The sequence below is a fragment of the Lepidochelys kempii genome, chromosome 22 (assembly GCF_965140285.1).
Source record: "Lepidochelys kempii isolate rLepKem1 chromosome 22, rLepKem1.hap1, whole genome shotgun sequence".
NCBI classification, from domain to species: domain Eukaryota; kingdom Metazoa; phylum Chordata; order Testudines; family Cheloniidae; genus Lepidochelys; species Lepidochelys kempii.
Window position 1 is genome coordinate 22,417,260 of NC_136401.1, and position 27,554 is coordinate 22,444,813.

General features: G+C 47.4%; 3 protein-coding genes and 1 long non-coding RNA gene across 15 annotated transcripts in view; 3 read left to right on the forward strand and 1 right to left on the reverse strand.

The window, feature by feature from the left end:
• Positions 1-3,042, forward strand: part of UBE4A (ubiquitination factor E4A) — a 30,753-nt gene extending 27,711 nt beyond the window's left edge. For all 6 annotated transcript variants that reach the window (XM_073320947.2, XM_073320949.2, XM_073320948.2 and 3 more), the window contains 2 exons: positions 632-789; positions 1,790-3,042. In XM_073320947.2, coding sequence (XP_073177048.2) covers positions 632-789; positions 1,790-1,928 — 297 coding nt within the window. In that variant the 3' untranslated portion in view covers positions 1,929-3,042. The remainder of the gene's footprint in view (positions 1-631; positions 790-1,789) is intronic.
• Positions 3,043-3,438: 396 nt separating this feature from the next.
• On the reverse strand, positions 3,439-27,353 carry LOC140901696 (uncharacterized). 2 transcript variants are annotated; one of them, XR_012155932.2, is made up of 3 exons: positions 26,909-27,353; positions 20,677-20,768; positions 3,439-5,052 (listed from the first exon to the last, which is right to left on the reverse strand). It is a non-coding gene; the product is annotated as an uncharacterized LOC140901696 (long non-coding RNA). The 2 variants fall into 2 exon arrangements; XR_012155933.2 differs by lacking the exon at positions 26,909-27,353 and adding an exon at positions 21,991-22,406 and having other exon boundaries at positions 20,677-20,763.
• Positions 4,362-11,337, forward strand: ATP5MG (ATP synthase membrane subunit g). The gene is made up of 3 exons (XM_073320963.2): positions 4,362-4,535; positions 8,733-8,893; positions 11,149-11,337. Exons 1-3 carry the CDS (start codon positions 4,472-4,474, stop codon positions 11,245-11,247), a joined length of 324 nt encoding a protein of 107 aa, XP_073177064.1. The 5' UTR covers positions 4,362-4,471; the 3' UTR covers positions 11,248-11,337.
• The window catches only part of KMT2A (lysine methyltransferase 2A), an 83,684-nt gene continuing 83,114 nt past the window's right edge, over positions 26,985-27,554 (forward strand). For all 6 annotated transcript variants that reach the window (XM_073320939.2, XM_073320942.2, XM_073320940.2 and 3 more), the window contains exon 1: positions 26,985-27,360. In XM_073320939.2, the coding sequence (XP_073177040.2) occupies positions 27,016-27,360 (345 nt within the window). In that variant the 5' untranslated portion in view covers positions 26,985-27,015. The remainder of the gene's footprint in view (positions 27,361-27,554) is intronic.

Below are 27,554 nucleotides of genomic sequence, written 5' to 3' on the forward strand. Positions count from 1 at the left end.
TCTGGAAACCCCCTCAGAGCTAGTCAGTCTCACATCAGTGCAGGTTTTGGTGGAAAGTTACAACCATGATGCTGCTCAGTGATAGCCATGCTCTTCCAACTATGATGCTGGTCAGTAGCAATGGCTGCGCTCCTTCTAAAAGCTTCCACCCCCGATTTTGCCCTGAAAGGCTTCTGTCCAGCTAAGGGAAAGCTGGTAACTCCTGTCTTCCAATAGATAGTTATATTCTTGATGCTTTTGCTGTGTCTGAAACTGAAACCAGGAACTGATTTACATTTTGATAATACTTTAACAACTGTAACTATGCAAATTAAAGAACCATTAGACTTCAGGAGTTTGCGAAGCAAAGCTGTGTGCCCAGTGTTTATTTGCATGCCACAGCTGTGTTGTGTCTTCTGGGTTCCTGCAGTTTCTTAGCCATGCTGATATCTGAGCTCTGGATATAAACCAAAAGGTTTGGTAGAGCATCCAGTTATGTTCATGGACACATTCTGCCAAGTACTTCGCAAGTGAGAAGTCGTGCCAGACTTTCTGCATTGCTAGGCTCTACTCCTTTGCGAATGTGCAAACTTGAGCTGCTTAACAAAGCTTCACAAAACCTAGTGTTAATAGCTGTGCATCTATCTACCAGTCTCTTGCAGACCGACAGCAGCAGGAAGAGGAGACCTATGCAGATGCATGTGATGAATTCCTTGATCCTATCATGAGCACTTTAATGTCTGACCCTGTGCTGCTGCCATCTTCCCGAGTCACCGTGGATAGGTCAACTATAGCCAGGCATCTCCTCAGGTATTCGAGAAGAGTTAATGGTGTCTGAGTGAGGAGTTAGTGATTCACTAAGGGTTTGCTGGGGAGGGGTTGGTAAGTGTTTTTGCTCTCAGAGATTCAGGCAAGACCGAGTGGACATCCCCCATGTATGCATATAGTCTCCTTTCCAAATTTCAAGAGTCTAGGCTCTTAGCTTTGTTATATTTGGAACTGGCTTTGTAATCCATCTTTCTCTCAAAAGCTAACCATTTATCTAGCTGTGTGCAATTTTTGTGTCCTGGACCCTGTGGAATTCAGCTTTCTCAAACTTACAAGTTGCATCCATGTCCAGATTTGCGCAGACCAGACTCATGTTTTTTGATGGAATAAAGCACATGAGAGGTGCTCAGGCCTACAGACTGAAGTGTGTGTGTTTGTGGGGGGGGGGGAGGAGATTAATACTTTTTCTTTTATTTAAAGGTGATTTCAACATTGGGGAAACTGCAGGTGTTTCTTCACCCTGGTTTGTTAAAAAGTCAGTGGATAGGTTGGACAGCTTAGTGAGTACAGATAAAATCCAGAAATGTCTTCCAATAAAGCATGAGATTGCTTTTTTCATCCAAATAGTAGCACATTTCAGTCTGTCTCTAAGTAATTATCTTCTGTGTGTTAAGAGTCAGAGGTTTGCTAACTGATCTGGGTTGTGGTTTAAGTTTTCTCTAAAGCACTGTTGTATACTCTGGTACTTGTGCTTACCGTGAACCTGTTCTGCTTTCCTTGAAATTTTAAGCCCCAAGTGTACCACTGAGAATGTGAATGATGGTGTCATTTCTGAAGGATCAGTCTTCTGGGGGATGTTTGGGTGAAGCCTAATGGTTATACCTAGTGGCTCATTGTCCACAGGCAGGTCTGATTCACTTGAAGGAACAGGGGCTGTGCCAGTCTCTGGTCCTTGTTTCTTGGCTTCATAACATTAGTTTTTAATCATAGGACAGTACTGTCAGAGAATGAGTCTCCTTGACTTTTCCTCTCTTTCTTATAGTGACCAGACAGATCCTTTTAATCGGAGCCCCCTCACTATGGACCAGATCAGACCAAACACAGAACTGAAAGAGAAGATCCAGCAGTGGCTTGCAGAGAGGAAAAAGCAGAAGGAGCAGCTGGAGGACACACTGAAATGAACAAACGAAAAAACATCCTGACACAAATGAACAATAATTTGTTTGCAAGAGAGTGAAGTCCCCTTGCAGAGACAATGGCTGGTGCTTCAGAGAACCTGTGAATCAGCACTCTGTCCCCAAGATTGCATTTAGTGCATTGCCACTAGACCAGGAGCCTCTTGTTTAGGCCCTTCCTTTTATCCCCTTCTATTTTTTGTTTCTTTCCATTAAGACGTCTCAATAATATCAGAAACCTCAACTGCACTACAGTTTCTCAGCCCAAGAATCCTAAGTCCCTTCTTGCTCTGTTGGCCACTGGTTAATTTTCTTCTGTTTGTTCTTCACAGTGTTCACTGTTCTTAATGACTGTCATGTCACACATCTATGCGGCTGTCAGCCACCACCAACAATCTCTTCCTTGTGACTGTTTCCTCTCTGTTACTGCTGCTTTAGCTCCAGACTTGTTTAAACTATGTAATGTTCTATCATATGATGATTAATGTGAAAAAAAAACCTTTGTTCACAGCAGCTCTTAAATTAGAGGCTTGTGAGGATGGAAGAGGTTCTCTTATGCAATTTTGTCTGTAAATATTGGTTGTGTACAAGGGTTTGTGTTCAGCATGGTACATGGCAGTGGGGCAGCACTGAAATCAAAACATTTAGAACATTATATAAAAGTTGGATGTGAATCTCTTAGGGATAGTTGGATGATGTAGCCGCTGCTATAACAAAACTCTCACTGGGATGAGGGAGGTCGTGCTGGAAAAACATGATACTGGTTTTAGAAAAGCTTCTCACTTGGCTGTCGGGGACAGCTAATCTGTTACCTGCTGTTTTGCTCAAGGGGCAACCATGCAGGAACTTGACCTATCCAGACACACAGGACAAGCTGTTCTCTAATTAGGGTTCCTTGAGTCTCCACATCATTTAAATTAACCTTAATTAGTAATGACCATCTGCTAGGTTTGAGAGCCTGTTGAAAACGGCACTGTCTGTGCATAGACTGTATACATATTCATACAAGTACACTATAAATCCTGCCTACATTTATACTGTACTTTGTGCATGGTAATATGTACCCAGTGTGTATATATACTTAGACACATGCTTTATCAATAAAAATGTCAAGCTTCAAGTTTCTTTGAAGTGCATATTTGGTCTTAAGATGAGCTTGTTCTGAATGGGGGATCTGGGGCAGGTGTAACTCCTCTCACTCAAGTGACACCTTATCTCTGCTGTTGTATACAACTATTAAGCTGATTTTTCCCTAGCTGGTCATAACCATACCCTTCTACTGGGGACATGTCTGCAACAAGAAATGCAGAAACAGCTGAAATTTTTATAATGAAAACTAAGAGTGAAGCTTGGGCTTACTGTGCAGGTTACCTTAAAGAATCAGTTAAAATGAGCCTACTAGATAAGACCTTAAAACATAAGGATCCTTCCCTGAGGGTCATATGTATATGCACTCATGCAAACCTAGGATTACCAGAATTTGAGGCTAAATAAATAGTTTAATATATACGTTTTATTCTTGAGGGGCAGGTGTGTGTTGGTTAGTTATATTTATGCATGAGGTAGGCTTACTACTCAGCTTGTGGGAAGAGGGGGTTTTCTGCTGGGAGGGAGGGAGTACTACAGGGATGGCTATCCAGGGCAACAGGCACAAGGCAGCCTCCACAAAAATCATTCCTTATTTTTCTATCTCCAGCCCAGCAACAGGTTTCTAGTTCAGAGGACTTCACCAAGATGGTCACTGAGACTTGCTATAATTGTTCTTTCCTAAACCAAAACATGGTGTAGTGTTTACCTAGCTCAGGCAGTGATAGGTTCATTACAAATGCCTTAGAGCCATTGAGAACACAAATGGGAAGAAATGGGGGAGTCTGAGAGTGCTAAATCATGAAAGTGGTAGGATTTACTCTTAAATTTTTCAAGTACCCTTGAGAGGGGGCAAGCGTTTTGGAATACAGACTAACACAGCTGTTACTCTGAAACCTGGCGTTTTGGAGGCTAATCCCAAAACTGTAACCAGCATGACTTGCTTCTTGCAAACTGTGCGAACCTCTCCATGGGGTTTCTCGCTGCTGGCAACACGGCCTGGGGGGGCTGCCCCAAGGGCACCGCGTGCCGCAGGCGTTAGCTCGCTGGCCTGGCCGGCAGCCCAAACCCTGCTGGCTGCAGCGAGAGGGCTGCTAGGGCCAGCACGTGGGCAGGGACACAGGAGCTTCTGCAGGAGGCTTCTGCGCCTGCGCCGCTTTGGCTCCCTTGAAGAGACCAGCTTTACGTTGCGCGTGAGCAGCCGTTCATGGCCGATAGGTGGCCTTGGCGGGCGCCTGATCAAAATGTTGACTCTGAACGGGGAAGAAAATGACGATTGCCCCCCCCCCCCGCCGCCCCTCCCCGCAGGGCTGGGAGTGCGTACGGGCCGTCTGGGGGCGTAGCGAGTGGCGGCGACGTTAGGCGCTGCCCGGGCAGCCCTGACGCAGGGGGCCTTGGGGGGTCCTGCTGTAGGTGACATTCAGGCTCCGGCTCCTTCTTCGGCCGCTGCCGCCGGTTCCGCCATGGCCCAGGCCGCCCAGAGGCTGATCCAGCGCGTCGTCACCAAGGGCCCGCAGCTAGCGAGCGGTGAGAGCGGGCCGGGGCCGGGGCCGGGCGGCAGCGGCCTGGCCTGGCCAGCCCTGCCCTGCCCCTTCCGCGCGGGGAGCGCTCGCTGCTCCGGTTAGTCCGGTGTGAACGCGGCCGCCGCGCCCAGTGCGGGGGGACCCGGTGTGGCCTCGGCGCGGGGCGCGGGGAGCGGCCTAGCTCGGCGGGCGGGAGCCCGGGCCAGGCCGCCAGGCGGTCTCTGAAACCTCGTGTGCGTATTATGATCTTCTTTTGTGGTCGGTTTATCTGGGGTCTGGACCTTGGCCAAGAAATTTGGGACTTGGCAAAATAATTCACGACCCCGGTCTAAGTTGTGAGCGCATCGCCAGGTGTTGGCTCCGTGGGAGGCTTGGCTGGACGGCCTTTGTCCCTGGATCGGTCCACCCGTGTCAGAGGGTCGAGGCCTCTACTTCCTTGTACTTTCTTCGGTTGCAAGAAATGGGTTTTTGTCATTGTCCAAGTGACTCTCTCTCTGTACCTTGTAGCCGCATATTTTTAGCTTAAGAAAAAAGAAAAGCTTAAAGTGAACACTAAGTAGCTAAAAGAACAGGAGGACTTGTGGCACCTTAGAGACTAACCAATGTATTTGAGCGCAAGCTTTCGTGAGCTACAGCGAAAGGCTACGTCATACTGTTGTTCAGTGTCAGTGAAAAGGGAAAACTAAACAACCGAGAAACTTGGCTATTACAAGATTTTGCAGGATTTTATTGATGACAAAATCTGAGTTTGCAATAAGTAGTTACTAAATGCTAAGGGGTGGGGAAGAATAACCATAGACCAATTTCAGTTTATATCTATGATAAAGAGAATTTTTTTTAAGTATAACTCCTCTTCAGATTAATACTTCTCAGAGGGCTTTATAAAGTAAGGTATTTTTCCTATTTTAGTGATATAAAACTGAGGTACAGATATGAAGTGACTTTCAAAGGTCATGCAGTAGAGTCCATGTATCCTTTTCCAGTTCAATACTTTATCACATGGGCAAGTAAACAAAAATGGTGGAGAGAAAACGAGCTTATTATGAGCCTTTTAAATGTAAGGCCCATGTCTGTCAAGGCATTCCAGTTGTAATGGGGAAAGGGGTTAGAGGCAATTGATCAGATGCTTAATAGCCATATTTCCAGATATACTGAGCACCTGTAAATCTCACTGAAGTCTGAGAGGAGTGAGTGCTTAATACTTTCTGAAATCAGGCCTTTCCACCATAAGATGGATCCTCACAACATCCTCCTTCTACCCAAAAGAAACCAACCAATCCCAAACCACCTGAAATAAACCAATTTTAACCAAAACAGTAAATTAACAACAAAAAAAAATTAAAAATCAATCAGAATCCCCTCCCCCAAAAAAGGGGGGGACATGGCAGTGATTCCATTAAGTCTACTATGGATTTTGCTATTACCAGCTTTACATGTAAGGTGCACAAATACTGTGGTGATGAGCAGCAGTATAAAACAAAATTAGAACTGCTGTTCCCCTGCTCCTACACCTGTATCTTTAAAGACAAAGATTGAGATGTACAGGGTGCACTAACTTTGGTTCCGATATTTGATGTTAGGATGTAGTGATAAGGGAAATGCTGTGTGGTGCAGGATGTGGTGGACTGTGAGCGTAATGGATGTGACAGATAGCTATGAAATAGGGAATCAGGATAGTGAGTTGCTAATAGCAAATATATAAACTTTGTTTTTGCTAACAAGCTGTATCAGCTCTTAAGAATTCTGCCTGTTCCTCCTCTTGTTTTTTGTTCTGTGCTAGTCTTGATACCAACTTTATCTTGTACTTTTGGGTCTTTCCACTTGTAGCTATCTCAGCCAGTGAGAGCTTTGTAATTACAATGCAGCTTTGCCTATATTATCTGGGATTCTTTTCCATATGAAATATATGGTCTACTCTGTAATAGGTTTTCATTTAAAAATACTGCAATCTGCCTGTCCAGCTGGGGAGAGTATCTCTAAGAGCAAAATGAAGTGTCTTGAAGAAGAATCAAAAATAGACAAGGCATGACCTATTGAGGGCCAAGAAATATTAAGGGTATTAAATATGAGGTTGTCATTAACAAAACTTCTTTTACTTCTGTGAGTTTAAAATAAGTGGTTCTGTTGGCGTAGTATCAAACTACTTCACAATATCCACAACTGAAAATGCCTCAACTGTTGAAGGGTAAAGGGCATAGACTATATAGGCTAGACTCTAGGTTGAACATCTTTTGAGGTTTGAAGACCTTGGCTATACTCTAAATTGTGCTGCAAAACAACTATCCTGGCAGTTGAAGAAAGCATGGGATTTGGTGTAAGGGCTTTCAGTGGAGCAAAGGCCCTTGACTTTGGAATTCACTTTCTCAGTTGGTCTAACAGACTGAATTTTTGGTCTTTTGGGTGCAGTGCAGAGTGTCTGTCTCTTTTTCTGAAAATTTCACTTTATGCTGGGTTTAATTTGGAGGGTGGGTTTCCCCCTTTGAATTACTAATGTACAAGCATCCAATTGCACTCAGAATGCTTTTGTAAATTTAAAAATATTGATTTTATCAAACATATGCTGAATTGAAGGTCATTTATTCTAAAACAAAAGATGGAATCTACCTTCATGAGCAAAGACTTCATTCAGCTGTGATTATGGAGACTGGAGAATTTCCACCACAGTGTTAATTACTCTAATAGTAGAGAGAGAGGGTGTGTACTGAGACATGTATGAGAGATGTAGTTTGCAGGCCACATAGATTGAAGTTTACCTAATGTTTTAATTCTTTTGCACCATATAGAGCATAATTGTCAGTAGTTAAACTCTTTTGTGTTTAAATGCTCTCAGCCTATGCAGGGATATTGTCTTAGGTGTAGAATGCTGCAGGAGTTCTGATTGATTGAAACAATAACATTGTTTTCATATTACCACTTCTGCAACTTTTGGGGAGAGGTAGTTGTGCTGCCTAACTAGGAAAAGCTTAATAAAACCTGTTTCAACAAGCCCATCAATGGCTGTTAGCCAAGATGGTCAGGGATGCAACCTCATGCTCTGGGTGTCCCTGGCCTCTGAGTGCCAGAAGCTGGGAGTAGACAACAGGGATCACTTGATGATTGCCTATTCAGTTCTTTCCTTCTGAAGCACTTGGCATTAGTTACTGTCGGGAGACAGGATACGGGGCCAGATGGCCCATTGGTGTGACCTGATATGGCCGTTCTTATTAAAATGGTTTGACTAGTTTAATTCTAACATCTAATTATTCATGCTTCCAATGTTGAGGCATGACATCTTAAGAATAGGAGCAACTAAAATGTTCCCTTAGAAGATTTTTATTAGTTAAAGTCCATAACACACTCTGCTGGCAAAGAACAGTGATGATATTTATCTTCTTTTTCTAATCATTATCTGGCAACTTAAATTTGTAGCTAATTGACTGACAATTCACAACCAGCTGGTAGAACTAGGTACTGACCTGGGTTCATCACATGATAAACTTTTTCATACAGGCTTCCTTGAATGGCTGAGTTCCTAGTGATACACATGTTCTGTACCTTTAATGTTGTATACAGCCTGCTTAAGTGGATTTGGATGTTGAGAGCACATTAGACCAATAATCTCCCCTGGCTTCAGTAAGCTTTGGAGTGGAATGCCAGGTGTTCATTTTCACCTAAAAACCCTTAAAGGTTTGGGACCTGGTTACTTGTGAGACTGCCTCTCTCCTTGTGAGGTGCTGCCACAGTTGAGATCAGAAGAGGTGCTTGAGCTGGAGCTTCCTCAGTATAAATGAGTGAGCTTCTGGCAGGGTATTCTGTGAGGAGTCTTTGATATTTGAAATCATCATCCCACACCTGGTTGGCCAGAGTCCAGATCTGTTAACCTTCTGAGCCTGCTGCTAAATCCACTTATTTCACCTTTCTAAGTTTGAGGGTTTGGGCAGTGGTGGATATATTTATGGGCAGTCCTTCATGTTCATATTGTGACTTTTAATTAATTAATTAATGGAATAGGCAGCCAGAGCACAGGATGGTTGGTTAGAGCTGTATTTTTAAAAATTAAATAAATGCTCATTACCAAGGAGCAGCTCTGACTCTTGAGACTGGGTGCATGTTTGGTGAAAGCAGGAAATGAATGTGATGCATGAATAAATATTTGTGTCCAGCCCACACATCTGTTTCTTTTAGCCTCCAGTGGATTCATCCTGGTATTTTTCTCTTCCAGCTGCTGTGACTTACTCCAGGCCTCGTTTGGCCACATTTTGGCACTATGCCAGGGTTGAGCTGGTTCCTCCAACCCCCGCTGAGATCCCCAAGGCCATTGACAGCATGAAAGCTATGGTCAAAAGCTTTCAGTCTGGTCACCTCGCACAGCTCACAGTCAAGGTAACTGAAGGCTAAATAAGAACGGATGTGAATAACAGAAGCATGTTTCCCCTGGGGTTTCTCCAGCCATGCTGGTTAACACATTTTTAGCTGGGCTACATCTAGCAGCATAAAAAGCAGCCCAGAAAGTGACTTGTGCTTGCTATTTGGACAGAACAGTTAATTTGGTAGACAAGTTGTTGATAAAGCCAGGCTGAACCTGTGCTCTCAGTGAGCTCATTCTGTGACAAAAAAGAAGTTTGACTGGACAAACATCACTTCTGCCTCATGGTGGCTTTTTCCCTAGTGAGTTTTTATACACATTTTAGTATGGCCAGCTGTTGATCTTTCCATTTGGTGTGGGCAGCTGCCTTATTGTCAAAGGGACTTCTGAATGCACTGTCACACTTCTAATAGAAATATCAACATAGCCAGCCCAGCATGTAGTGTGGTATGAAGGGATATTGGATAATTGACTAGTTTGGAATTGCTGCTTGACCTTTGCAATAACAACCAAAAGCTTAAGGCTAGTTTTAAAACACTGCTACCTTCTACAGTGCAAAGAGGAGGGGTGGGGCTATGTTCTGTTCCTGCTAAGGCAGTGGTTCTCAAACTATTGTACTGGTGACCCCTTTCACATAGTAAGCCTCTGAGTGTGGACCCCCCCTTATAAATTAAAAACACTTGTTTATATATCTAACACCGTTATAAATGCTGGAGGCAAAGCAGGATTTGGGGTGGAAGCTGACAGCGCGCGACCCCCCCATGTAATAACCTCGTGACCCCCTAAGGGGTCCCGACCCCCAGTTTGAGAATCCCTGTGCTAAGGGCTGTAACTCTCTTTTGGGTTTGGCTCATAGATCCATTTTTTTCCCCCCTAAAATATTCTGTCCTTAATAGGAATGTGGGCATTGACAGGCTGGATCAGACCAGTAGTTCTCCTAGTCCAGGATCCTGTCACTGATGGCGACAAGTACTAGATACTTAAGAGGAAGGTGCAAAAACCTAGAGTTGGGTAGCTATGTGATAACCTGTCCCATGGAAAGTTGCCTTCTAACTCTTAGTTTTTAGATAGCGCCTTATTCCCTTCCCAACTCTTGCAAATATCTGTTACAAATTTGAATATTCATGTCACCCATGTAAATAGCTCTGTCTCAATTAGTTTTTTAACTTGCTGCTTTTCAGTTTCATTGAATGTCCCCTTGTTCTTGTATTGCATAATGGGGTTAGCCTCCAGGCGCTTCTACAATATAAATAATAAAGCAAGGTCCAACAAACCAGTAATTTCTAGGCCCCTTTTCCAACTAGAATACCCCCTTCTTGATCTGTAAAGTCATTCAGTAATAGACTTCTTTCCCTTAGGAATGGGAGTGCAAAATGAAGACTAGTTCTCTGAACTTATTACCTGCTGATCTGGTTCTTTAATTGCTGAGTCCAGGTCTTCTGATGGATGCCCCTTTAACGCTTCACATTTAAATCTCTCTTCCTGAAGTTACCTCCAGCATTTTGAAAACCTTGTTCATTTATATAGTGTCAGTCTTCAAAATAACTTTTTAAATAAAAATGGGTCGTCTCTGCTTCAGAATTAGCTAAAAAGCAGAGGTCTGATCTTATGATCCTGAAGCATCGCATGTCTGCTGCATGTTTCTCTGGAGTCTGGCAGATACAGTTTAAGAGCTGCAGGTATTTTGTGTACAGGATAATATTTTCCAGGAACTTATTGAACCACTGGCATCCTAGCTTAAAAACCAATAGAGCTGTTGTCATTAAGGAGTGAAACACTTGGAGAATTTGTAGGTTAAGTGTTGAATAGCATTTTTAATGTAACAGTTTTTCATTTCTTAATCCTACCACTTCTAGTAGAGCATAGATGTTTTTTTGGCAGCCGGCTTTTCTTCGACATCCATTCACGTGACTCAAATGTCAATAGGTACCAGATCTGCCCACCAGTACTGAACAGCTATTTCATAGGTCTAGTGTATTGCTTGGCACTAAAACTTGGATGGTCTTTTCAGTATTTATGCTTTACAGTATTCTCTTTGAAGGGCTCTGACAGCTAAGCTGTAAGACTTGAGCACACTTTAGTATGTACTATCATTGCTTGGGTGGGGGAGAGTAAATTGTTAATAGCATTCTTTGCTTTAGCTAAAGATGCTACCTCATTAACATGGGTGGCTTTCTTGCCATCACAACCAAACTTTGTGTATGGTTAACAAAGCAAAGGGAGACGTTACTGCAATAGCAAACATTCTAAATTGTGGCTTTCTTTCTTTCAGGAAGCTCTGAGGAACGGTTTGGTGGCCACAGAGGTGCTGATGTGGTTTTACATCGGTGAGATCATAGGCAGAGGCAGCCTGATTGGATACAATGTTTGAAGACTAATCTTTAGTAGTCTTATGTTTCACTTTTTTGTCTCCTAAGTCTGTAACAGTATTTGACAAAATAAAACCAGGAAATGATGTGGAGTTGTGGTGGTCTCTGTTAGTGGTGTTTACAGTGTGAGCTTGTCCCCATCCTGTTAGCATTGCCAGCTGTGCAGAAAGGATCAGTTAGTATCTAGCTGCGTGGAGGCCATCCCTCTTCAAGCATTACCACACACAAGGAAATAGTTATACCCCTGTGCTGCTTTCATAACACTTGAAAATGTGCATCTTTTACCATACCAGGTTAACTTGGATTGAAACTTTTTTTTTCTGGTCATTTAGGACTAGTGCTTGGGAATGTCTACTGGCTATGAAACCCTTTTGTTTGGTCTGCTAAAGTGTTTATAGCTGGGGATTGTGATCCTCAGATATGTATCACACAAGCTGCATTTTTTATTTTGATGCTGACAGTTTTAGCAGCAGATGTTACAGAAACAGTAGAAGCCAGTGCTTTAAACCATGAGACAGCAACTTGGCACCCCAGATTTATCAAACGGTATAAAGCATTTTCTTTAATTCTACCAGGCTAAGTTAAAATATGTCAGGTATACGTAAAGAGCTGGAAAAAGATGGTAATCCGAATAGGCCTCTGAAATCTTACCTCACAACCCGATAGGTACAAGTCATCCAATAATCAATAGTCTTGCTCTGTTCATCTGAGAGGCTTTCTGAGATACAAGTACAAAAACTTCCTCACTGTGTGATCTAACCCATATGGTTAATTCTACAAACTGTACCTTTCCCTACTTGTTTTAAAATCAGGCAGAATGCTTGATAACGGCACTATCTGTTTGATGGGACTTATTCTTTACTATTTATATTGCCATAGAAAATAGAGTTTCTATTAAAAAAACAAATCAGCTGCTTTTCCTTCTTTTAGCAAGACTAGTAGTGGCTCAACTTAAAATCACCTGTTAAGCCTTCTGCAACCAGGCATGACTGCTAGTCAGATAGAATGGTGACAAGTTTCAGAGTAGCAGCCGTGTTAGTCTGTATTCACAAAAAGAAAAGGAGGACTGGTGGCACCTTAGAGACTAACCGATTTATCTGAACATAAGCTTTCGTGAGCTACAGCTCTAGTACTCCTAGTACTAGTGGCCACTAGTACTCCTTTTCTTAATGGTGACAAGTGTTTCTCTCCATCAGAACTTCATTTAATACATGGCTTCACTGGACAAAATCCAGCCTCCTCCAAAGTAAAGATACAGAACAAAGCATAGCTTCTGTTCCTTAGCAGGATCTCTAGGCTGTGAGGTTACAGTATTGGTAGAAAAACATGATTCATCTTAAGTTTGCTGGCTCTAGAGCTTAGCACCTGACCTGTGCATAAATAGAAGATATTGGCTTACACTGCTAATAACTCCATGAGCACAAAAGTTCATTAGCAAGGACAGAGGGAACAAGCACTGAATTTCCAACAAACTTCTGCTGAAATGGGCATGTAATTTCCACTACTTCATCGCTAAAGAAAACAAAGTAGGGGCTCTCTTCTCTGCATCCAACAACACTATACTTGCCGTGAAACTTGGTATTACACGTACTGGAAGCTAGCTGTTTCATAGCTAGTAAAAGCTAGTGAGTTGGAGTCAAACATCTATGCTAGCTATTTTGATAGGGAATTATGATCTGCTACAATCCTCTCTTGGCTTGCCCTGTGATCTTCTGAGTCTTGCTTTCAGCTGCTTGGTGAGCTTCCGGTACTCTGGGCTCGGCTACTCTGTGTGACATTAGAAATCTCTTGGCATACTAGGCTAATACATAGATTACTCTTGTCTTTGGAGCAATAGCATAGGCCTTTGTCAAAAAACTTTTTTCAGTGGGAAGTCTTGCACTTATCACTTTATTGTGTAACATCCTCACTGTGCTTTCTGAATCGATACCTAACTTCACCTGCCCCTGAACTGTAGCCAGTTATGGGGTGTAGTTGCTGCTGTTCTATTGTATCAACATTTTGGATGAAAGGGACAACATCCATTTGAAACAGGAAGTGTTGGAATTAGGCCAGGACACCACTGGTAACAAGCCTTGTCTTAAGTCCCTTGGTATCTTAAATGACCAGAAGTGGTCTGGGTCTTGACCGTTCTAGGAAGCAACTTTTTTGCCACTGGTTCGCTACTGGTGAAGGGGGAGGAGGATGGAGACGGCTCTGCCACACTGACAGCAAAGTACTCCACGCTATTCTTATACTAATAGCCAGTTTGTATCTAGTAGGTGGTCTAACATTTGCCAGTCAGTGAATGACAATCTCAGCAGATCCCCTTCACAAAGATGTAGTAGCCACTACTTACCCACCACACATTCCACTTTTGATTTGATATTTTGCATTTCCGGTAACTAACTTGCTTCAGAGGGGATACCAATACCAGACTCCTTACCAAGGCTGCTCTTACACTATTCCTGCCCCTGTTCTCTAGAGATGGGCGCATGGGGCCCAGGCACCTTTATGTCTGTAACTACTGAGTAAGCCTCACATTAAATGCATTCATATTAACATGAAGAATTCCTGAGCCAAAAGGTAGGATACCTCACCATCTGGTGCAGTTCAGGCTTGATGGAATAAGCTGAGACACCAGCAAGAGAGAGCATTCTGTTATTCTCTGTAACATGAGCCATTGAAAGCTTTATTCATCACATGCCAGGACTTCAGAAGTGTGCCTTTCACACTTGGAAAGCATAATACAAATAGCAGGCTCACCATATACAGCTCTGATTATGGAACAGGCAACCCTACCAAGTACTAAGCAGGAGAGATGCTGACGTTTTCTTATGGAGCAAAAATGTCTTGCTCATAAGCCACAGTTAACGAATCTTTACTGGTGTCTGGCTGACCTTGGGCACTGCTTTCAAAACAAGAGTAGGTAAAACAATGGAGTGCTTTTGTCACCGCTTCCTTGGGCAATCTTGGAGTAATCTTTGAAGAACTAAGCAAAGGAGGACTTGTGGCACCTTAGAGACTAACCAATTTATTTGAGCATAAGCTTTCGTGAGCTACAGCTCACTTCATCGGATGCACACGGTGGAAAATACAGAAGATGTAATACATACAAACCATGAAAAAATAGGTGTTTACCACTACAGAAGGTTTTCTCTCCCCCCACCCCACTCTCCTGCTGGTAATAGCTTTATTTATTTGAGCATAAGCTTTTGTGGAGAACTAACGCCAGCTGCATCCTGGTGGTGCTCTTCCTTCTGATGGATTACTGGGTTGGGGCACAAGCAGAGTCTGCTGCCACTTTCTGATGACAGATACAACTGTGACCCTAATTAGCTGTGGCCATTAAAAATGTATTAATAGTATTGCTGTAGCAACTAGAGGCCCAAATGGAGACTGGGCCTCTATGCTAGGCATCACACACTAAAAAGATGTGCTTGTTTTTTTAACCCCGGGGTTCTGCTGAAAATTCTGGGACCGATTCAGTCCCCTATTAAGTGCCCTTCATGCTGCTCTAGGGATGTAGACAAGTTGCTGCATGTGGCTTTGTGCCATTCCTGCTGTGTGGATGGAGTGCTTGACCATTAATCTTTTCAGTGGCTTAGAGCAGCTGGCAGTTGGGGGTAAGATACTCTAAATTACACTGGGGAACAAGTTGGCCTCTCAAGATCAGGTTATGGGTGGCATAAAGGTGACTTAGTCACCTTTGGCCCAGCTCCTGGTTTGTGCCTCCTGAAGGTTGCAGCATAGAATCTGTCTCTTCTGCCTAATTTTCCTTATTTGAAGTAATTTTTTGCTTCCTGGCCCAAACTATTGGGTGTGCTGTGTATCTCAGTGACAGATATTAATTTATATTACCCCACCTGATTAAAGCCCATTGTGCTGTGTGCTGTACAAACACTGAGTAAGAGACAGTCCCTGACCAAAGTTCACAATCTAAATGGGTAAGAGAGGAAGTAGCAGTATCCCCATGTTACAGAGGGGAAAAGGAAAGTGAGCCAGAGAAAGATTAAGTGATTATTTTATATAAGCTATTGAGAGCCTTTTTAACAGCTGTGTAGATTTAAGAGTGTTACTGCCATCCTCACAGGCAGTCCTAGCCAGGACTCTGAGAATAGCCTTCTGTATGGTTGCACTGGAGGGAATAGACAAGAAGTGCCAGTAGGGAACTCCATCTGCACTAGGACCCAGGAGCATTTCTCCTCTCTGAAGGCTAGGCGGCTTCTGTAAGACACCCCAAAAGCTGTTGAACCAATCATTCACAACTGGGACCAGTGATGGGCAAGTCTAGCAGTAGACTCCTATGGGAGGAGTTTGGGCTGCAGAGAGGCTTAGGGACTCAGTTCCCAGCTGTCTGGAGAATGACAGTGTGTGGAATTACGTCACCCCCAATGTCTCTCAGTAGCTGACTCAGAGTGGCTTTCATGGCTGATAAGAGCAATAACCCACCCTCCCAGCAAGCAAGGAGACTGCTGTGCACCATCTGCAGAATGGGAGACAGACTAAGCATGGATGGAAAATCCTGAGCCACCTCTGGTATCCTCGTCCCTGCTTCTAGGAGTGGAGAAGTTTGTTGCTGTATAACCTTGGGCTAGAGGGCAGGGTCTGTGCTGGATGGCTGGAGCCTGCAGATAAGCTGTGGTTAGTGTAGTGTCGCATCATTTTCTGCTCAGATTTTTCCTAGGCTACCTTAGATGGATCTTTGAGAAACGTTAGCTTCTGACTTTTAACCAAACCAATGAATGAGATGCTGCTGGCTTCTACTGCCTCCTCTGCCATAGCATTCATGGTTAATTAAAACACCTGAGCACAGCTTTGAACTGTTCCCTGCATATTAAAATCCTTACTCGTTTCCCAACAGACCCTGCATTTCTGCTGCTGCCTGATGTCATCCCCTTCCCTGCCTCCCACAAGGAAACAGCAGCCCTAGCTCTGCAGTGCACATGGCAGCAGAGGTTTATAGCTATTCCCACTTTTCTGAAATGACTTTAAAGGGGGAGTGAAGTACAAATGCCTGCCCACATTTTAGGGCAAAGTCCTTTATCCAGGCTGTTTAACAGAATCAGGGACAGAAAGAGGGCATTGAGTCAGCATGAGAGCTGCAGCTGAAACCAGTGTTAAGTGCACACTGATAATAGTTAACAATGACACTAGACTTAAAGAAGAGCTCTGTGTGGCTGGAAAGCCTGCCTCTCTCTCCAACAGAAGTTGTTCCAATAAAAGATATTACCTCACCCATTTTGTCTCTCTAATTTCAACTATGAGGCATTTCATCTGGAAAGAGAAGGCATTAATCTTTTCTTCCACAGCATGCCTATACCAATTTGTGAAATGTGACAGGACCCAACACAAGTTAAGAAGCATTAGGCTCCATTGCTATTTGGGTGGGATACATACAAGCTGTGCTGTGAGAAGTGGGATAAGTGACTCAGAAGGGGGGCTCTTTCTTGACAGTGTTGAAGTTTATGCTTCAGCTTGGTGTTGGCATGCTGTGCTACTGGAAGTGCTGTCTTATAGATGAGAATTAAGCTGAGATCTTGGCAGTTTGTGGTTACTAAAGATCCCAGTATTTCTTTTGCAAGCAGAGGGTTGTTATCCTGGCTAAATTTTAATTCATAGAATTACACACTGCCTCCCTCCAAGTTTAAGTGAATACAAGACTCTACTTCTTGCACTAGAGCTGGTGTAGAGAGTTGTTGGGCACTGCTAAACAGCTGATTGATTCCACCCCAGAGGTGGTTGCATTTCAGTGGTGGGAGGAAATGGTCTCTGTTTGTAGCTTACTTTTGCAACACACTCTCAGCGTGAGGGTACTATGAGAAATGTCTCTATTATTAATGCTATATTTTTCTCTAGAGCTTCCTAGCTGAATACCTTTGCTAATGTCATTTTCTATATGCAGGATGCTGCTATTCTTCCTCCTTTTAACAGGGACCCTTCCAGCCTTTTCCTCACTGGTTCTATTCAAGGGCTTTAAAGGGATCATCTCCCCATGCACTATGCCATGCTCAGTTGGCTTCCTATTTCAATTTATTTGTATTTGATACAACTTCATTGTGAAGCATTTTCTATACAAAATAAATCCCCAGATGTTTATATATGAAGCAGAGGCCCTTGGGGATGCAGCTGCCGGAAAGGAAAATCTTGTTGGCACAAACTGCCTGGGCAATTGAAATATACATGAGAGAGAATATCTGGTCCCTGTTTATGTTTAGTTCTCAAAATGAATTCAGGTTTCAGAGCAGCAGCCATGTTAGTCTGTATCAGCAAAAACAACGAGGAGTCCTCGTGGCACCTTAGAGACTAACAAATTTATTTGGGCATAAGCTTTCGTGGGCTAGAACCCACTTTGTCTGATGAAATGGGTTCTAGCCCACGAAAGCTTATGCCCAAATAAATTTGTTAGTCTCTAAAATGAATTCAGTTGTACAAGCATGAAGCTGAGAGCTACCACTAGAGGGCATACTTCCTACCTGCCCCTTACAGTGCCAGTGGGTTTGTCTCTTGGAGAAGTCTTGCTTAGAACACTTACTGTTTTGTCAGCCTTTGGTAGGTCACGATGTCCCTCAGCAGCTTGGCTTCGGTATCCCCTAACAAATAGGGCCCTTGCAGGAGGCAAGGCAGGTAGATTTGCCTCCATAAGAACATAAAAGGTAACTAGTCAAACTCACACAAAGAAAGACGTGCTCTTCTCAATCGCTTTCAACCTGGATTTTGTTTGAAAGTAATTGTGCCTTTTTTTAAATAAATTCTCTGCACAAAATGAACAGTAGATCCAGCCACAAGCCTCAAATGCAGCCTGGCATAAGCAAATGGAGAGAAGGGCCATCACAAGTGTCAATGTCCACCATTTTCTAGGCAAACTCCCCCTTTGGCAACTGACCCCCGAGAACACAGCGTGTCACAGAAATCAAGTGGGTACTCTCTGCCTTTCATGAATGCTAAGTAATTGAGCCTCCCAACCCCCTTGCAAGGTAGGTCAGTCACCTCCATTTTATAGCTGGGGAAACAGAGGCAAAGAGAGATTGAATGACTTTCCCAAGTTTGTGACAAGCAGGAAAGTAAGTCAGGGCCTCACCCCCAGTCTTTAATGAGAGACATTAAAGTTAGTGTATTTTTAAAGCCAGACATTTGCATCTAACCTAATACTAGCCCTCAGTATCCTCTGCTCTGAGTTTAGCAAGCAATTGGTAATAGATCTATGATCTGTTCCCCCATTCCGCTTCCAATTACTACACAGAGAGACTAACCTCATTATGAACAAGAGGCAGTGACACCAAATTATACATCTACTAAGCTCCAAACTTTCTTCAGAAGACCATAGTATAGCTGTGACCTGCACATACAGTACTTTCTTTAGAGGCTATCTAGAATCTACTAACTCTCTTCCACACACACACTTGCTCTTTTATATGAACTTTTCTCCCAGCATGTCCGGCTCGGAGTTGGCCCTTTAAATCTGGCAACGCCAAGCAGATGTTGACCAAAGTAACCATTTTGTAGCTGGCAGTTGTTGACTGCACCTCCCTCTTCCCTTGCTAATAAGTGCCTGTTCTATTTTTCCCTCTGCCTGCTGAGGAGATGGCCCTTTTCACAAAGGGAGGCATCTAATTTGAGACAGCATTGAAGTATGATGCTCTGTTTAGTGTAGGTCTCAGTAAGTACTGTTCTTCCCCCTCCACAATAAAGCCTGTGCAGGCTGCATAGGGTCAAGTGTAAGTTCCTGGGGTTTGGCTTCATTGGTTCAACAGCAACAGAATACAAATCTCACCCCAAGCTTGGCTGTTCATAGGCTTTCCTGAAGGGTCTTCTTGTCTTTGCTCCAGTTCTATCTGACCAGAGATTCACTCCTGCATTTCCAGTGGCCTAATGTAGTTAACCATGCTGTACCAGCAGCTTTACTCAGCACTCTAACTTCTTTGTTAATGGGATGAGTCAACATCCAAGCATAAGGCTGCAGATCCTCCCATTCTATTCCAATTCCTCCAGGTAATCCAAGAATGGGGGTTTGGAAAACTTGTTCTACTGAATTCAGACTTGATGGGGAAACGTGCAACTTCATTTGGATGCAAGGATTTTTTTTATTATTATTTTGCTTCCTATCCTACACTGTTCTGTAGCATTGCCATGTGCTGTTAAACATCCTACCAGGTAAGACTATGTCACTTGAGAACCAGGTGAATCCTGTATATGGTTGTGTAGAATGAGTTTGCAAAGTGCTTTGAGGTTAATTGGTATGAAAGATCCTTGATGAATGTTTGATACTATTATTATATTGTGGGAAGGAATTGACCCTCTTTCTCCTTTGAGTGGCAGTATAGGTACCCTAGAACAGGAAGATATCTCTAGCAATTATGTATCTCCCTTGTCACACAGTACCTATCTGTGAAGGGAAATTGTCAGACTACTTAATGATGGGCTGCAGCACCACTAATTAATTAGAGAAAGAAGTCCTGTTTGGGATTACAATTGTGATCTTGACTTCCAAAACAAGTGCACTAGCCGTGGGGTAAAAGAGCTACTTCCTGAAGGTAAATCACCAAACCTCTTGTTATAATTAACTCAGGCTTCCACTGTAGTTGACCTATCTATGCTGTTAATCCCCACCTACATTTACTGCTCTGTCCATGGATGAGAAGTTACTCAGGCTCAGACAAGTTTGACACAAACAGGGTTTGTGACGTAAATAGCACATAAATGCCATGTTGCAGAGGCTGCCAAACTCACTTCATTTTAGGACAGGAGATTAGACTTGACTAGCGAAGTGGCTGAGAGGACCTGGCAGCATTCCACCCCATTCAGGGTGCAATCTATTTTAATGGACTTAAAAAAAAAAAAGTCTGTATAAAAAAGTTTTAATGAAAAACCATCCTAATAATGCTCCCAAAGCAGGACTCCTGCAGCATGACAAGTGTGAAATAAATGGATGACATGCCTACAAACTCAAAATGGGCTGGGCCAGCTATTCTGTGTTCTCTTTGCTACCACTGCAGATATTAGTGTTTGGTTAATGACTTTTCTCCCTTCTCATCCACCTTCTCCTTGATTTGACAATGATGCTTTAGGGAAACACAGTACATTATGTTCAGACTTTAGGTTTTCTTTTTAAAATTAATATTAATGGTATCTCTAATAGTTTAAATCCCAACAAATTGCTGTTTTAATTAATTAAAACCATCTCCTGCAGCATTCCTAAAACAAAGTGTGCTTCTCAGATCAGAAGCCAAGGCTCAGAGAGGGAGCTCGTTACTGAGAATATGTTACATCAGGTGTTGTACTGTATTTTTGAGGAAACATGTCCCGATAGGACATCTGAATTGGATATCAAACCAATTCTTCCATGACAGATAAACTGCGAGTTGGCAGCAGGTAGACTGTGATTTTTGGGAGTGAAATCTTAGAATGACTGTTCTTCAGTCAGGTCAAAGTACTTTTGATTGGTTACTTACTGTTTTTTGTTGTTTGTTTTTCTTCCAAGAATAAAGTTCTTGCTACTTTAGCCAGACTTCCTCTGCAGAATTTGCAACCAGAGAGTTCTGTGCTAGTGCAAGAGAACAGAAAGAGAAACTGATCAGAGTCTAGGCTATTTTAACTGTTCAAGTTGAATTAAGTATAAAAAGTAAACAAACAGCACAATTGGTGCCAAGTGAATTAGATAGTTAATGGGTGCACAGGGTCAGAAAGGTCTATATCCAACAGAGAACACTCCCTCCAAAACCGGGAATTGAAGTCAAGCATCCTGAATCTCTACTTTTATTTTCTGTTAGTAGATAGCTATGAAACCTACTGGCAAAGTGTGTCTCATCACCCTTTAGTGGCCGGTCCACATGGATAACTGTACACATGCTATCCTTACTGCATTGGCTAACGTAGTGGAGGTCTGTGCTGTGGATATAAAGGTGTGAACCCTGCTGATCACCTGAGTTGGAGGTCAATATATTTCCACTTGTTAGAATTTCTTAACAGTTTTTAATTGTATGATCACGTTCTATTTTTCCATAGGATTCCTGCCTCGTTCAATGCACAGGTTGGTTCTGCTTTGGAGGATGAATCAGGGTTATGTAGTGAAGGAGACTGTTGTCTATACTAGGACCGCTGCCTCATGTGTTGCAGAAGTTGGAAGGTATGTAGTGAATGAAGCAGGGGATTGCAAGAAGAGAAAGGGCGGTCTCATGGTTAAGACTGTATCATGAGGCATACACATAAAGGGGCTGAATTAAGGTTGTACCTTGGCTTTTCCTAACTTCTAAGTGCTTGACTTTACAACCTTAGCATTCTTTTAACTTGGAGTTTTGGATGTAACTTACCAATTTTAAAAAACAAACTCAAAAATAATAAATTCTCTCATGTGGAACAATATTGACCCACAACTTGAGTCATCAACAGGGTTTGGACCTTTAGATCCACAGCTTGACTTTGCATTCTCAATGTTTTAATGGAGGTGTTTGATAGAAGTATCCTTATTTTACAGATGGGGAACAGAGACACATATTAATGAATTTGCCCAAGGTCACCCAGGGAGTCAGTGGCAGAGCTCGGAATTGAACCCCTCTTTCCCCCCCAATATCCTGAGTTCCATTCTAGTGCCTTAGCCACCAGATCATACTTCCTCTCAGTGCAGCCACATGGTAAGGAGCAGGAGACATGGGCAATTGATTTATGTTTCAACTGCAAGCCTGTCCAGAGTGAAAACCCCACATTGGTAATAAATATTATGGCTGAACTCCCCTACCCTGGGAGCCAGAGCTGACCCTCAGGCTCACCCTCTGCCCACCTGTGGGGGCCAGCGGCAATGTCATGCGTGGTTCTTATGGCTGCTTTCCCTTCGAGCTGAAAATGCAGCGTCCAGTGAGGGCTTAGGAGGTGGGGCTCTGGGACCTCGGCGCTGGGAGGGTTGTAAAGAGAAAGGAAAGCACACCAGGAGGAAAAACAGGTGCGTGGGCAGCAGCAGATGGGCAGGGAGTGGTGCAGCGCGGCTGGGGATGCAGTCATCAATTGCTGCTCTCCAGAGACCTGGCTGTGCAGGCAGGCCCTGCTCCCCTCGGTTGAAGGGGCGTCGGTGGGGGGGAGGGGGGACGACGACACAACAGATTCCAAGTAGCACCAAAGTTGTCTTGTAACCTGCTCAGGGATCTTCCCTCCAAAGACTGGGAATGTTCCCTTCATGGCCATATTGAGTTTGTAAAGACTGGAGCAGTTCACAGTTTTTGCAACTACCCCTGCCCTGCTTCCCTTTGCTCTGGGAGCTGGCATTTCAGCAAGAGGAGGGATACTGGGATGTGGGCTTGGCTTGGCCTCAGACAGCTCACTGGGGCAGGGTGGAGGGAGTGAAGAGAATGGATTCTGCTGGCAGTTGAGCCTGAGCTAAGAGGAGGGCAGCTGCTGCGGCACCTGAAGTCGGAGAGAAGAGGACTGAAAGGGGCAGGGGGCATTAAAATATACCATGGAAGCATAAGGGGACAAAACAGACTGGGGGAAATGGATTGGTGGGCACCAGGGAGCTGAACAGGCCAGGGGTCCACATGGGGCAAACAGATGTGGGGGACAGGAGGTTAAAAATCTGACTTAGGGATTTCCAATGGGTAAATCAGAACATGGCGGAGGGGGCTACACAGGCAGAGCAAAATAGATGGGGTATTACTGGGTGGAAAAGGAACTCTTGGAGTGAATGCTGTGAACAGGGGCAAAAACAGATTTGGTGGGAAGCTTCCCATCAGTTTCAGGATGGTCAGGGACGCAACCCCATGCTTTGGGTGTCCCTAACCTCTGACTGCCAGAAGCTGGGCAGGATGACAGATCGCTCAATAATTGCCCTGTTCTGTTCATTACCCCGAAGCATCTGGCACTGGCCACTGTTAAAAGACAAGATACTGGGATAGAAGCAGCACAGACATAAGCAGCTGTGGAGGGCACAGAAAAGGAGGTTACTTCCCCACCTGCTGATGTCCATCTGTGGAATGCAGTGCATGACAAAAACTCAAAATAAGAGAGAGAAAGATTATTCATTCGTGAAATAGAACATACTGCAAGATGCCTTCCTTTAGTGTGACATTTTCTGTAGCCTCAGTTTCAGGATTCTTTATGTCTGAAGGGGATGCTAAATGTATGTGAAGTACAGGCATCTTGGGGACTAAAATTAGTGATGTTCTCTAAAATAAGGGGCATTTGAGAAGTATGAGAGAGAAGCTTTCAGCCAGTGAAGAACAGGGGAGGAATCTAAGTGTCCCAGAGGTTCACTGAACCAGTACATTTGTTTTGGAAGCTGACATGCTCCAGAATCTCAATTTTCATTAGGAAAAAAAAAAAGGCACGTGTGTTCATTCTGTATTTAGCTCTGGACATGGTGAGGCCCATGTGGGTTCTTGGGGGATTGAGTTGCATGGTCTGGGTCCAGCTCCTATGGAAGTTCTCTGTGTCTCACACATGTGATCTGTGTGGGAGACAGACACATTGCAGTAGTCAGGGCAGGGTTGTGGTGTTTCATTAATTCTTGTTCATCTTGGTTGGGTAGAATTTTCTGTAAGTAGGTTTTAGAATTTGTCAGTTGCTGCAAGTTTTCAGGCTTGCTCCATGGTGGTGGTTTCTTCTTGGCTTCCAGTAGGAAGGAAGCCACCTGTAGGAGGAAAGTTCTGCCCAGAATGAGTCTGATATTGACAGCCAGCTGGATGCTCCAATCCAGGGTGTGGCTGGCTGCGTGGGTTGGTCTGGAGAGATTCCCTGTGAGAACTTGAAGGGAAAAGGTCTGGGTAAGGAGGCTTAGGATTGTTGTATCAGAGTTGTGGTCCATGTGGACTTTGAAGTCTCCCAAGATGATGACTCTTGTGAGCTCCATCCCCATCAGATTGTGTGCATCTCTCTCTGTCCATCTGGGAAGCCTTTGCTGCCTGGGGATCTCATCAGTAGGATGCCTGTATTCCTTTTTTCTGAAGTGGATGCACTAAAAGAATTGTATTGAGTTAACTTTCTCTGTGTCTTTGTGTAGAAGGGAATGGAATTGTGACTCTGTCACCAGGCAGTTGCTCCCTACGCCAAATAGAGCAGTCAGGGAGGGGAGACTGGGGGGGCCATTCCAGTTACGGGGCTTGGGGTGGGGGCCTGCTGGTGCTTGGCAGGGATGGGACGGGACAGAGAAGTGCTGGGTGTGTATGGGATATGTGATCCAGCTATGGCTAGGTGTGTGTGGATCCTGGCTGAGGAGCTGGTAGTTTATTTGGGGTTCCTGACTGTACAGGAGCTGACAGTGTATTGGGGAGCTGTCCTTTTATGGGGGGAAGTGTCAGTGTATTGGGGGTCCTATGTAAGAGGAGGAGGCCTGTCACTGAAGGGAGGGTTGTCAGTGTATTTGGGGGGCTGACAGTGAAGGGGGGGTGCTATCTGGAGGAGCAGTCCTGACTGGGAGAGCTGGCAGTGCCTGAGGGTCTTGGCTGTGGGGGATGTCAGTGTATGGGGAGGGGGCTGGCTGTGGGGGCTGTCAGTACAGGGGGGTTCTGGGCTGTCAGGGGGCTCTGGCTGGGGGGCTGTCAGTGTATGGGGGGTCCTGGCTGGAGGGGGCTGTCAGTACAGGGGGGACTGGGCTTTCAGGGGGGGCCTCTGCCTGGGGGGCTGGCAGTAGAGGAGGGGTCCAGCTTAGCAGGGTAAGGGGGGGGCTTCAGGCGGGGGACTCTGGCTAAGGGAGCTGGCTGGGTGGGGGCAGCCAGGCTGGCAGAACTGGTGGACTGGCAGGGGGCTCTGGCAAGGGGGGCTGGCAGGACAGGTAGAGGGTGAGGGGGGTCCTGGCTGGGAGGGCTGGCAGTACAGGGGAGTCTGGGCTTGCAGGGGCGCCCTGGCTGGGAGGGCTGGCGGTAAAGGGGGGGGGGGTCCAGCCTGGCCAGACAGAGGGAGCTCTGGCTGGGGGGGAGGGTGTTTTGCCCTGGGGGCTGGCAGGGTAGGGGGCCTCTAGCCGGGGGGTCCAGACTGGCAGGGTGGTGGGGGGGTGGCGGTAGAGGGGGGTCCAGCCTGCCAGGGTGGTGGGGGGTCTTGGGCAGGGGGCTGGCAGTAGAGGGGGGTCCAGCCTAGCAGAGTGGTGGTGGTGGGGGGCTCTGGGCGGGGGGGCTAGCAGTAGATGGGGGTCCAGCCTGGCAGGGCGGTGGGGGGTCTCGGGCGGGGGGTCTCTGGCCGGGGGGCTGGCAGTTGAGGGGGGTCCAGCCTAGCAGAGTGGTGGTGGGGGGCTCTGGGCTGGGGGGCTAGCAGTAGACGGGGGTCCAGCCTGGCAGGGCGGTGGGGGGTCTCGGGCGGGGGGTCTCTGGCCGGGGGGCTGGCGGTTGAGGGGGGTCCAGCCTGGCAGGGCGGTGGTGGGGGTCTCGGGCGGGGGGGCTAGCAGTAGACGGGGGTCCAGCCTGGCAGGGCGGTGGGGGGTCTCGGGCGGGGGGTCTCTGGCCAGGGGGCTGGCAGTTGAGGGGGGTCCAGCCTGGCAGGGCGGTGGTGGGGGTCTCGGGCGGGGGGGCTAGCAGTAGACGGGGGTCCAGCCTGGCAGGGCGGTGGGGGGTCTCGGGCGGGGGGTCTCTGGCCGGGGGGCTAGCAGTAGACGGGGGTCCAGCCTGGCAGGGCGGTGGGGGGTCTCGGGCGGGGGGTCTCTGGCCGGGGGGCTGGCGGTTGAGGGGGGTCCAGCCTGGCAGGGCGGTGGTGGGGGTCTCGGGCGGGGGGGCTAGCAGTAGACGGGGGTCCAGCCTGGCAGGGCGGTGGGGGGTCTCTGGCCGGGGGGCTAGCAGTAGACGGGGGTCCAGCCTGGCAGGGCGGTGGGGGGTCTCGGGCGGGGGGGCTAGCAGTAGACGGGGGTCCAGCCTGGCAGGGCGGTGGTGGGGGTCTCTGGCCGGGGGCCTAGCAGTAGACGGGGGTCCAGCCTGGCAGGGCGGGGGGGCTAGCAGTAGACGGGGGTCCAGCCTGGCAGGGCGGGGGGGGGTCTCGGGCGGGGGGTCTCTGGCCGGGGGGCTAGCAGTAGACGGGGGTCCAGCCTGGCAGGGCGGTGGGGGGTCTCGGGCGGGGGGTCTCTGGCCGGGGGGCTGGCGGTTGAGGGGGGTCCAGCCTAGCAGAGTGGTGGTGGGGGTCTCGGGCGGGGGGGCTAGCAGTAGACGGGGGTCCAGCCTGGCAGGGCGGTGGTGGGGGTCTCTGGCCGGGGGCCTAGCAGTAGACGGGGGTCCAGCCTGGCAGGGCGGGGGGGGGTCTCGGGCGGGGGGTCTCTGGCCGGGGGGCTGGCGGTTGAGGGGGGTCCAGCCTGGCAGGGCGGTGGGGGGTCTCTGGCCGGGGGGCTAGCAGTAGACGGGGGTCCAGCCTGGCAGGGCGGGGGGGCGTCTCGGGCGGGGGGGCTCCGGCCGGGGGGCCGGGAAGGGGGGGCCCTCTCGCCGCGCTCCGTGCGTGCCGGGGCCAGGCCGAGTCCCGGGCCCCTCCGCCCCAGGGTTGGCCCCGGTGCTGCACGGCCCCGCCGCCGGGTTATGCAGCAGGCAGGGCCCCGGGCCCCGCTGCCGGGCCCGCGCGGGGCTGGGAGTTGGACGGCGCCGCTATGGCAGCGTTCCGCCGCATCCAGGCCCCGGCGCCGCGCTCTGGGGTCGCCCGTGCCCTGGCTGCCGGCTCGCCTTATGCTGGGTGTCGATGGGCGGCGTATGAATTATCCAGCTGCCCGGGCCACGCCACGGCGGAGCCCCGCACCCTGTATTGCCGCGGCTGCATGCAGCGCCCCTACCGGCGCGCGCGGGGTATCCAGGCCCCAGGGCTCAGCCCGGCCCCGCTCTCTGGCTCGTCGCCTCACAGTAAAGATGGCGCACAGCGGTCGGTGGCGCTTCCCTGCCCGGCCCGGCAGCGGCGGCTGGGGCCGCCGGGGGCTGGGGGGGTCCCGCCTCCGCGTCCCGGCCGTGCGGAACCTACGGGCCCCGGAGCCGCCGCCTCAGGCCGGGGCGGGCGATGCGGAGCTGGGGGGCCCGGGCTCCGGCGGGGCGGCGGGAAGCGGGGGAGGCGGGGCAGTGCCGGGCTCCGGCGGCCCCGGGGGCCCCGCGGCCGGCGTCGGACCCGGCTTCGATGCGGCGCTGCAGGTCTCGGCCGCCATCGGCATCAACCTGCGGCGGTTCCGGGCGGCCTGCGGGTCCGAGGCGGGCAGCGGAGAGGTAAGGACGGGCCGGGGCAGGGGAGAGCCCGGCCTCGCGCCCGGCGGAGCCCCGCGCTGGGCTCCGGGAGGCTGAGCCAGGGGCTGCCGGCCCCGGAGAGCATCTCCCGCTCCGCCCTGGGCCGGAGGGCACACCCCTTCCGTGCGCACACCCAGCGGGCGGAGCGGCCGCGGCCCCGGCCCCGGCCCCGGCCC

Bases quoted from the DNA above. Each gene is read 5' to 3' on its own strand.
- ATP5MG (XM_073320963.2), top strand. From the start codon at position 4,472: ATGGCCCAGGCCGCCCAGAGGCTGATCCAGCGCGTCGTCACCAAGGGC. The intron at 4,536-8,732 runs GTGAGAGCGGGC...TTTCTCTTCCAG, and splicing joins GGGCCCGCAGCTAGCGAGCG to CTGCTGTGACTTACTCCAGG. The intron at 8,894-11,148 runs GTAACTGAAGGC...TCTTTCTTTCAG, and splicing joins TCGCACAGCTCACAGTCAAG to GAAGCTCTGAGGAACGGTTT.